General features: G+C 51.7%; 1 protein-coding gene across 2 annotated transcripts in view; it reads right to left on the minus strand.

Annotated features, from left to right (window-relative positions):
- LOC139226317 (multidrug and toxin extrusion protein 1-like) overlaps positions 1–4,626 on the minus strand; it is a 46,497-nt gene extending 41,871 nt beyond the window's left edge. For both annotated transcript variants that reach the window (XR_011587236.1, XM_070856982.1), the window contains exon 1: positions 4,362–4,626. Coding sequence is in view for 1 of the 2 variants with exons in the window: in XM_070856982.1 (XP_070713083.1) it covers positions 4,362–4,505 (144 nt within the window). In the remaining variant the exon portion in view is untranslated. The remainder of the gene's footprint in view (positions 1–4,361) is intronic.
- Between the last annotated feature and the right edge of the window lie 7,267 nt (positions 4,627–11,893).

Genomic DNA, 11,893 nt, shown 5'->3' on the forward strand with positions numbered 1-11,893 from the left:
CCAGTGCAGTGCTGAGGGAGTGCTGCAATGTCGGAGGTGCCGTCTTTCGGATGAGACGTTAAACCAAGGCCCCGTCTGCTCTCTCAGGTGGACTTAAAAGACCCCATGACACTATTTCGAAGAAGAGCAGGGGAGTTACCCCCAGTATACTGGCCAATATTTATCCCTTAATCAGCATAACAAAAACAGATTATCTGGCTCATTATCACATTGCTGTTTGTGGGAGCTTGCTGTGTGCAAATTGGCTGCTGTTTTCCTACATTACCAACAGTGACTACACTTCAAAAGTACTTCATTGGCTGTAAAGCGCTATCCGGTGGTCATAAAAGGTGCTATATAAATGCAAGTCTTTCTTTCCTTCCAAACTTTTATCAACTTTTCGTGGAACTGACAAGTTACTATCTTTTTCAGCCATTCGGCCCCTCGAGCCTGCTCCGCCATTCAGTGAGAGCATGGCTGATCTTCTACCTCAGCTCCACTTTCCTGCACTATCCCCATACCCCTTAATTCCGTTAATATCCAAAAAAGCTATCAATCTCTGTCTTAAATATATTCAATGACCTCCATAGCCCTCCGGGGTAGAGAATTCCAAAGATTCACCACCCTCAGAGTGAAGACATTTCTCCTCATCTTAGTCCTAAATGGCCGACTCCTTATTCTGAGACTGTGACCCCTGGTTCTAGACTCTCCAGCCAAGGGAAGCATCATTCTTGAATCTATCCTGTCAGAATGTAGTATGTTTCAACGAGATCACCGCTCATTCTTCTAAACTCTAGAGAATATGACGCCGAAATTCAGGGTCCGTATAAGGCCCGTTACCGCCGGTTAGTGGCCGCCATGCGGCAGAATCGAGTGGCCGCCACATCGGAGCTGATTGGCCACCATGACCCAAATTCACCTCGGTGATTTTTCGGGCGATCCCCACTTCCGTCCCGCTGCTGCCGTGCGCCCCAAGCGGCGTCATCAAAGCGTGCAACGCTGCTCTCCCGCACCTCCATCCCACTCCGCACGGAATTTACCTGAAAAAAATCCACGATCTGCCACGCGGTGCCCCCGACAACTTTTTCTATCGGTGCACCTTGTTTTGTGCATGTGAGCCACGGCAGCGCGGCGGCCCTTCAAGGGGAGGGCGCACTGCTGCGGTCGCCATGTTTTTTTTATTTGGCCCAGCTGAAACCCTCACTGGTGGCCCAGAGGCCAGACCTAAAAAAAAAACCAAAATCGCTGCTTCTTTCCCCGATAAATGAGGGGAGAGATGTAGTGACACACACACGCACTGACTGACTCCCAACCCTCACTGGCACTTACTGCCGCACTTCCGCCCCCATTATGACCCACTAACAGAAAAAAATTGCCAGAGAGGTGAAAACGGATCAAGAGTCCGCCCGTTGGACCAGAAAAAGGTAGGTGCGCCAGCTTTCTGGTGAACCTTCATTGCACTCCCTCTATGGTAAGTATATCCTTCCTTCAGTAAGGAGACCAAAACTGGACACAATACTCCAGGTTTGGTCTCACCAGGGCCCTATATAATTGCAGTATGATATCTTTACTCATACTCAAATCCTCTTGTAAAAAAAGCCCAACATACCATTTGCTTTCTTAATTGCTTGCTGTACCTGCATGTTAACTTTCAGTGATTCGTGTACAAGGACACCCAAGGTCCCTCTGAGCACCAACCTTTCCCAATCTCTCACCAGGTAAAAAATACTCTGCTTTTCTATTTTTCCTACCAAAGTGGATAACTTCACTTTTCTCCACATTATATTCCATTTGCCATGTTCTTGCCCACTCACTTAGTTTGTCTATATCCCCTTGAAGTCTCTTTGCATCCTCCTCACAACTTACATTCCCATCTATCTTTGAATCATCAGCAAACTTGGAGACATTACATTTGATCACAATCTATATCAATGATTTGGATGAGGGGAATAGCTGGGGCCCAAGCACTGATCCTAGCCAATAAATGTCAACATCTAAGTTGGATATCCAAGGTAAAGCTCCCAGTGTAACAGCATGGATATCTTGTAGGCTACTTGCCAATTCCCTCTGAGGGCAGTGCCCAATGATGTGCTCCAGGGTCTGATTAGGAGCTCCACAGTTGCATGATGGGGATACTTTGATCTGCCACCTATGTAGAAGGTGGCAGCATCGACCATGACCGGCTCTGAAGTGGTTGATGATGGTTGTCCGCTGTTTGCGAGGCAGGTTTGATCCTTCAGGTTGTACTGTGAGGTCCTGTATAAGGAACCCATTCCATATGTTGCAGTTCTTCCAAGCATTTCACCATCGGCCATCAAGGCTGAGGGGAGATCGCTGAAAGGCTTTGGCGACGGTCCAAAATAGCCTTCTAGATTTGAGGGGTTGGTGGTAGATGAGTCAAGTCGGCCTGGATCGGCATGTCTTTGCTGGTGTCGAGGTTGTATTCTCTGGAGACTGCATGTTCGCAGCATAGGTATGGTGGTGCGATGTTTGCAAGCACGGGCAGCCAAGGTGCTGGTGTCGATTAAAGCGTACTATTTGCATCCACCACTCCCTGTGGTAGAAAGTTCCACATTCTCATCACTCTCTGGGCAAAGAAGTTTCTTCTGAATTCCCGATTTGATTTCTTGGCGACTATTTTATATAGATGGCCTAACTTTGCTCTTCCCCACAGGTGGAAAAACTCTGTGTATCCGCTCTATCAAAACCTTTCATACAACAACTTTATATCGCATCTTTAACATAGTAAAACATCCCAAGACACTTCACAGGAGCGTTACAAAACAAAAACATTTGACACCACATAAGGAGAAATTAGGGCAGATGACAAAAAGCTTGGTCAAAGAGGTAAGGAGCGTCTTAAACGAAGAGAGGGATGTAAAGAGGTGGCGAGGTTTAGGCAGGGAGTTCCAGAGCTTGGGGCCCAGGCAGCTGAAGGCACGGCCACCGATGGTGGAGCGATTATAATCAGGGATGTGCCAAGAGGCCAGAATATGGGAGGGGCGCAGATATTTGGGGGGGGGGGGGTTGCTGGAGGAGATTACAGAGATAGGGTGGGGCAAGGCCATAGAGAGATCTGTAAACAAGGAAGAGAATAATTTTAAAGACCTCGATCAAGTCACCCCTCGGCCTTCTCTTTTTAAGAGAAATAGACCCTCTTCTCTTTCCGGATAGGTATAACCTCACATTTCTGGTATCAACTGGTACCATCCTTGTGCAACTCTCGATTATCCGGGTCCCTCAGGGATTGGGCTATGCCGGGTAAACAATTTCTCCGTTAGAGTGAGTTGACATTACAGTTAATGCTTACAGTGCTGCAGGTGTGCTCTAACCAATAGCTGTAGCGTATCTCCTAATCCTTGAATTCTAGTCCTCTAGATCTAATGACCATTAGGCGTGTTGATTACTTCCTGTAACTGTTCATGGCATTTTAATGAATTATGAGAGGCAGTGGACCTGCGTGCGAGCAGCAGCGGGAGCTGAGACAAGGCAGAGCGCTTAAAAGCAAGGCTCAACAGGCAACATTCAAAAGGAACGTTGGAACTTCAAAGTGATGTCACACACACGGAATTTTTAATGCCGTTACAATGGTTTCCCGTTGCATCCGTGTGCAGATAATCGAGAGTTGCCTGTAAATCATTTTGCACCCTCTCCAGTGCCTCCGTATGTTTTTTATAATATGGTGAGCAGAACTGTACGCAGTACTCCAAGTGTGCTCTAACCAAGGTCCGATACAGGTTTACACAAGAACAGATTTGAGGGCCTGATCCGGGAGGGCGCTGAGCACCTCGAGTCTCGTCGCCGAGAGCATGCAGAAAGCAAGCGCAGGCACCGGAAGGAGCGTGCGGCAAACCAGACTCCCCACCCACCCTTTCCTTCAACCACTGTCTGTCCCACCTGTGACAAGAGACTGTGATTCCCGTATTGGACTGTACAATCACCCAAGAACTCAGAGTGAAAGCAAGTCTTCCTCGATTTCGAGGGACTGCCTATGATGATGATGATGACAGAAGAACATAAGAAATAGGAGCAGGAGGAGGCCATTTGGCCCCTCGAGCCTGCTCAGCCATTCAATAAGATCATGGTTGAAGTTTAGCAGAACTTCTCTACTTTTCAATTCCTCCAGAAATAAACCTTAACGCTTGGTTTACCTTATTAACCTGCGTCTCTACTTTTAGGCAAATCCTGTTATCAATTTGGAATTAGAAATGCAAAACAGAAATATTAAAAGCGGGGGGAGGGGGGAATTATATTTGCAAGCCTAACCCAAATTATCCCCACTCGCTAACTCAGCTTCATCCGAGGACTGTCGACCCCTCATGCGCAAGGCGACTGGCCAGCAATGTTCATTTTGAATGCAATGATTTGGACTGGAAACTCACCACTGGCCCAGCCAGCCGGGAAAGCGCTCCGGCTTCCTTCCAGAAATTGACGGCGGCGACCCCGGTCACTTTGCTCATCAATGAGTCCTCCAAGGGGCCTGGTGCCGGGACATCGGGTGTTGGTGTTGGTGCCGACCCGGCCATCGGAGCAGCTGCTTGCTGCAAGGGTGAGGTTCCGGATTCAGAGCACAGCGCCGCGCTGCCGGCCTGTCCCAGGGTTGTTGCACTGCCTGCCGCGGGGAGGGAGTGAGTGACCTGTGCCCAGGTGAGCCGTCCACTCACCTGTCTGCCTCCAACCGCGGGTCCCCGGCCATTGGCTGGCGCCCCCTGCCAATCACTCCCGTTGCGAGCTCGGGGCCCCGCCTCCCAGTGTTGGCTCATTCAGTCCACCACCCAATCAGCTGAGCCCACTCGCCTTGCCTGGGCTCCAGCCCCCAATCAGCTGCTCCAGCCATGCCCCCCTTCTCCTGCACTCAAAGCGCCCCCCCCCTCTCATTGCCCCGCCCCCTCTCATTGCCCTGCCCCCATTATCATGGCCCCAACCCCACTATCAATGCCCCGCCCGCGCCAGCAATGCCCCGCCCTGTCATTGCCCCACTCTGCTTCCATTGCCCCGCCGCCTCTCATTGCCCTGCCCCCACTCTCATTGCCCCCCTCTCATTGCCCCGCCATCATTGCCCCACTCTCATCGCCCCACTCTCAATGCCCCCCTCTCATTGCCCCCCTCTCATTGCCGCCATCATTGCCCCACTCTCATTGCCCCCCTCTCATTGCCCCGCCATCATTGCCCCACTCTCATTGCCCCCCTCTCATTGCCCCGCCATCATTGCCCCACTTTCATTGCCCCACTCTCATTGCCCCCCTCTCATTGCCCCACTCTCATTGCCCCCTCTCATTGCCCCATTATCATTGCCCCCGCTATCATTGCCACACTATCATTGCCCCACTACCATTGCCCCCGCTATCATTGCCCCACTATCATTGCCCCACTATCATTGCCCCCGCTATCATTGCCACACTATCATTGCCCCACTATCATTGCCCCCGCTATCATTGCCCCCGCTATCATTGCCACACTATCATTGCCCCACTATCATTGCCCCCGCTATCATTGCCACACTATCATTGCCCCACTATCATTGCCCCCTCTCATTGCCGCCATCATTGCCCCACTCTCATTGCCCCATTATCATTGCCCCCGCTATCATTGCCCCACTATCATTGCCCCACTCTCATTGCCCCACTCTCATTGCCCCACTATCATTGCCCCACTCTCATTGCCCCACTCTCATTGCCCCATTATCATTGCCCCCGCTATCATTGCCCCACTATCATTGCCCCACTCTCATTGCCCCATTATCATTGCCCCCACTATCATTGCCCCCCTCTCATTTCCCCCATCTCATTGCCCCCTCTCATTGCCCCACTCTCATTGTCCCACTCTCATTGCCCCCCTCTCATTGCCCCACTCTCATTGCCCCCCTCTCATTGCCCCCGTCTCATTGCCCCATTCTCATTGCCACCCTCTCATTGCCCCACTCTCATTGCCCCCCTCTCATTGCCCCACTCTCATTGTCCCACTCTCATTGCCCCCCTCTCATTGCCCCCTCTCATTGTCCCACTATCATTGCCCCACTCTCATTGTCCCACTATCATTGCCCCACTCTCATTGCGCCACTCTCATTGTCCCCCTCTTATTGTCCCACTCTCATTGTCCCCCTCTCATTGTCCCCCTCTCATTGCCCCACTCTAATTGTCCCACTCTCATTGCCCCCCGCTATCATTGCCCCACTATCATTGCCCCACTATCATTGCTCCACTCACTGCCCCCGCTATCATTGCCCCCCTCTCATTGCCCCCCCCATTGTCCCACTCTCATTGCCCCACTCTCATTGCCCCATTATCATTGCCCCCACTATCATTGCCCCCCTCTCATTGCCCCCCTCTCATTGCCCCCCTCTCATTGTCCCACTCTCATTGCCCCCCTCTCATTGCCCCCCTCTCATTGCCCCCCTCTCATTGCCCCCGTCTCATTGCCCCACTCGCATTGCCACCCTCTCATTGCCCCACTCTCATTGTCCCACTATCATTGCCCCACTCTCATTGCCCCCCTCTCATTGCCCCACTCTCATTGTCCCACTCTCATTGCCCCACTCTCATTGCCCCCCTCTCATTGTCCCACTATCATTGCCCCACTCTCATTGTCCCACTATCATTGCCCCACTCTCATTGCCCCACTCTCATTGTCCCCCTCTCACTGCCCCACTCTCATTGTCCCCCTCTCATTGCCCCACTCTCATTGTCCCACTCTCATTGCCCCACTCTCATTGTCCCACTCTCATTGCCCCCCTCTCATTGCCCCATTCTCATTGTCCCACTCTCATTGCCCCACTCTCATTGTCCCCCTCTCATTGCCCCACTCTCATTGTCCCCCTCTCATTGTCCCCCTCTCATTGCCCCACTCTCATTGTCCCACTCTCATTGCCCCACTCTCATTGTCCCCCTCTCATTGCCCCACTCTCATTGTCCCACTCTCATTGCCCCACTCTCATTGTCCCCCTCTCATTGCCCCACTCTCATTGTCCCACTCTCATTGTCCCCCTCTCATTGTCCCCCTCTCATTGCCCCCGCTATCATTGTCCCGTCTCCTCTATCATAACAGCGATTTACTTGTACTTCTTTCAATTTACTATACTGTATTCGCTGCTCACGACATGATCGCCTCTACATTGGGGAGACCAAGCGTAGATTGGGTGACCGCTTTGCGGAACACCTCCGTTCAGTCGGTAAGTGTAACCCTGAGCTTCCGGCCGCCTGTCACTTTAATTCCCCGCTCCACTCCCACTCTGACCTCTCCGTCCTCGGCCTCCTGCACTGTTCCAATGAAGCTCAACGCAAGCTCGAGGAACAGCATCTCATCTTTCGTTTAGGCATTTTACAGCCTTCTGGACTCAACATCAAGTTCAACAATTTCAGAGCATAGCCGCTGTCCATCTTTGGCTCTGGCTCCCTTTCCTCCCTACCCTCCCCCTCCCCCCACCCCTCCCCTTGAGCCTGTTTCTTTCTTTTTTTTCCTTGTCTCTAATGGCAGCTGGTCATTATCCTACCATTCACACCCTATCTTGACTCATCATCATCAACGGCAGTCCCTCAGAATCGAGGAAGACTTGCTTCCACTCTTAAAATTAGTCCTTAGGTGGCTGAACAGTCCAATACGAGAACCACAGTCTCTGTCACAGGTCGGACAGACAGTCATTGAAGGAAAGGGTGGGTGGGACAGGTTTGCCGCACGCTCTTTCCGCTGCCTGCGCTTGATTTCTGCATGCTCTCGGCGATGAGACTCGAGGTGCTCAGCTCCCTCCCAGATGCACTTCCTCCACTTAGGGCGGTCTTTGGCCAGGGACTCCCAGGTGTCGATGGGGATGTTGCACTTTATCAGGGAGGCTTTGAGGGTGTCCTTGTAACGTTTCCTCTGCGCACCTTTGGTTCGTTTGCCGTGAAGGAGTTCCGAGTAGAGCGCTTGCTTTGGGAGTCTTGTGTCAGGCATGTGGACAATGTGGCTCGCCCAGCGGAGCTGATCGAGTGTGGTCAGTGTTTCAATGCTGGGATGTTGGCCCGGCCCAGCTGTCCTCCCAGGGGATTTGTAGGATCTTGCGGAGACATCGTTGGTGGTATTTCTCCAGCGACTTGAGATGTCTACTGTCCATGTCACTGAATCATACAGGAGGGTGGGTATTACTACAGCCCTGTAGACCATGAGTTTGGAGGTAGATTTGAGGGCCTGGTCTTTGAACACTCTTTTCCTCAGGCGGCCGAAGGCTGCACTGGTGCAATGGAGGCGGTATTGAATCTCGTCATCAATGTCTGCTCTTGTTGATAAGAGGCTCCCGAGGTAACGGAAATGGTCAACGTTGTCCAGGGCCGCGCTGTGGATCTTGATGATTGGGGGACAGTGCTGTGCGGCAAGGATCTTTGTCTTATGGATGTTTAGGGTAAGGCCCATGCTTTTGTACGTCTCAGTAAATACATTGACTATGTCCTGTGTTGTGTTTCTAACACAGATGAGACTGCACACAGTGAGGTTAAAGTAACAGTGACCTCAGTCTTTATTAAGCCATCCAGAGTGCGTAACAGGCCTTAGGGGCCGGCTTATATACAGTGCTCCCAAGGGATGCTGGGGTCCCTTGGGACTTCGGGGGATGCGCTCCCTGGTGGCGGAACATGGGAGTGCATGTTTTACAGATACACAATATCACTCCCCCCCCAAAGTCAAAGTGAAAACTATTTACAAGGTGAGGCGGCTGGGAGTCTTTCTTTCCCTGGTGGACCACCTCGGTACAAATGTCTGTTCTGGTGTGTTGGCTGTGCCCTCGCTGGGTTGGCGTGTTGTTGGCCCTGCAGGACTGCTGGGTGAGCCTGGCCTTGCTGGGCTGTTGGACGTGATGGGTTCGATTTCCTGGTCCGGGGTGGTGTCGTTGATCCTTTAGGTATGTGTTGTGGGCTTGAAAAAGGTGGTGTCTGCTGTGGGTTGTTCAGGGCAGTCTGTGAACCGCAGCCTCATTTGGTCCAGGTGCTTTCTGCAAATTTGTCCATTGTCTAGTTTGACAACAAACACCCTACTCCCTTCTTTAGCTATCACTGTGCCCGCGATCCACTTGGGACCATGTCCATAGTTTAGCACATACACAGGGTCATTCAGATCAATTTCCCATGACACAGTGGCGCGATCATCGTTTACATTTTGTTGCTGCCGCCTGCTCTCTATCTGATCATGCAGGTTGGGGTGAACCAGCGAGAGTCTGGTTTTAAGTGTCCTTTTCATGAGTAGCTCAGCCGGGGGCACCCCTGTGAGCGAGTGGGGTCTCGTGCGGTAGCTGAGCAGTACTCGAGACAGGCGGGTTTGGAGTGAGCCTTCTGTGACTCGTTTGAGGCTCTGTTTGATTGTTTGTACTGCCCGCTCTGCCTGCCCATTGGAGGCTGGTTTAAACGGGGCCGAGGTGACATGTTTGATCCCATTGTGGGTCATGAATTCTTTAAATTCGGCACTGGTGAAACATGGCCTGTTGTCACCGACCAGTATGTCAGGCAGGCCGTGGGTGGTAAACATGGTCCTCAGGCTTTCAATGGTGGCGGTGGTGGTGCTTCCCGACATTATTTCACATTCAATCCATTTTGAGAAAGCATCCACCACCACCAGGAACATTTTACCGAGAAAACGGCCCGCATAGTCGACATGGATCCTCGACCATGGTCTGGAGGGCCAGGACCACAAACTTAGTGGTGCCTCTCTGGGCGCGTTGCTCAACTGAGCACACACGCTGCATTGCTGTACACAGGACTCTAAGTCAGAGTCGATACCGGGCCACCACATGTGGGATCTGGCTATCGCTTTCATCATTATTATACCTGGGTATGTGCTGTGGAGATCCGAGATGAACGTCTCCCTGCCCTTTTTTGGTAGCACTACGTGGTTACCCAACAACAGACAGTATGCCTGAATGGACAGCTTGCCCTTTCGCCGCTGGAACGGCTTGATTAGCTCTTGCATTTCAACAGGGATGTTGGCCCAGCTCCCATGCAGTACACAGTTTTTTACTAGGGACAGCAGAGGATCTTGGTTGGTCCAAGTCCTAATCTGGCAGGCTGTGACAGGTGATTTATCATTTTCAAACGCTCCCATGATCATCAACAAGGCTGCGGGCTGCTCCACCATCAACAAGTTTGCAGGCTGCGCCATTTCCACCCCCGTGGTGGGCAATGGTAGCCGACTGAGAGCATCTGCACAGTTCTCGGTGCCTGGCCTGAGGCAGATGGTATAGTTATACGTTGATAGCGCGAGTGCCCACCTTTGTATGCGGGCTGAGGCATTAGTATTTATCCCCTTGTTTTCAGCGAACAGGGATATGAGGGGCTTATGATCGGTTTCCAGCTCAAATTTGAGGCCAAACAGGTACTGATGCATTTTCTTTACCGCGAACACACACGCTAATGCCTCTTTCTCAATCATGCTGTAGGCCCTCTCAGCCTTAGACAAGCTCCTGGAAGCATAGGTGACAGGTTGCAACTTCCCCGCAACGTTAACTTGTTGTAATACACACCCGACTCCGTACGACAACGCATCACATGCTAGCACGAGTCTTTTATACGGGTTATACAATACAAGCAGCTTGTTGGAGCATAAAATGTTTCTGGCTTTCTCAAAAGCAATTACTTGTTTTTTTTCCCATACCCAGTTCTCAACTTTACGCAATAACACATGTAGGGGCTCTAAGAGGGTGCTTAACCCCGGTAGGAAGTTACCAAAATAGTTGAGGAGTCCCAGGAACGACCGCAGCTCCATGACGTTCTGTGGCCTGGGCGTGATCCTGATAGCCTCTGTCTTGGCGTCTGTGGGCCGAATGTCGTCCGCCGCGATCTTTCTCCCCAAAAACTCCACTTCTGTTGCCATGAAGATGCATTTCGACCTCTTCAACTGCAGCCCTATGCGATCCAGTCGCTGGAGGACCTCCTCCAGGTTTTGTAGGTGCTCGACGGTGTCCCGACCCGTGACCAATATGTCGTCCTGAAAACCACTGTGCGCGGTACTGACTTGAGTAGGCTCTCCATGTTTCTCTGGACGATCGCTGCAGCCGACCGAATTCCAAACGGGCATCTGTTGTAGATGAACAGTCCCTTGTGTGTGTTGATGCAGGTGAGGCCCTTCGAAGACTCCTCCAGCTCCTGCGTCATGTAGGCCGAAGTCAGGTCGAGCTTGGTGAACGTCTTGCCTCCTGCCAGCGTCGCAAATAGGTCGTCTGCTTAGGTCGCGGGTATTGGTCCTGTAGCGAGAAATGATTAATATTTACTTTATAATCACCACAAATCCTGACCGTGCCATCACTTTTGAGTACTGGAACAATTGGGCTGGCCCACTCGCTCAATTCCACTGGGGAGATGATGCCCTCGCGTTGCAGCCTGTCCAGCTCGATTTCCACTCTCTCCCTCATCATGTGAGGTACCACTCATGCCTTGTGGTGAATGGGTCGTGCCTCTGGGACCAAGTGGATCCACACCTTCGCCCCGGAAAGGTTTCCAATGCCTGGCTCAAAAAGGGAAGGAAATTTGTTAAGAACCTGGGTACATGAGGCCTCATCGACATGTGATAGTGCTCGGATGTCATCCCAGTTCCAGTGGATTTTGACCAGCCAGCTCCTTCCAAGCAGTGTGGGGCCATCGCTCGGGACAATCCAAAGTAGCAGTTCGTGCACCGTGCCCTCGTAGGTGACCTTGACCATGGCGCTGCCCAGGACAGTGATAAGCTCTTTGGTGTACGTTCTCAGTTTCGTGTGGATGGGGCTCAGGGCTGGTCTGAGTGCCTTGTTGCAACTCAGTCTCTCAAACATTTTTTTACTCATGCCAGTGTCCAGTTCCATGGCTATGGGTAAGCCATTCAATTTTACACTTAGTATTATAGGTGGACATTTCGTCGAAAATGTGTGCACCCCGTGTACTTCAGCATCTGCCTCCTCTCTCTGAGGCTCGAAATTGCTTTG

The sequence above is a fragment of the Pristiophorus japonicus genome, chromosome 16 (assembly GCF_044704955.1).
Source record: "Pristiophorus japonicus isolate sPriJap1 chromosome 16, sPriJap1.hap1, whole genome shotgun sequence".
Taxonomy (NCBI): Eukaryota; Metazoa; Chordata; class Chondrichthyes; family Pristiophoridae; genus Pristiophorus; species Pristiophorus japonicus.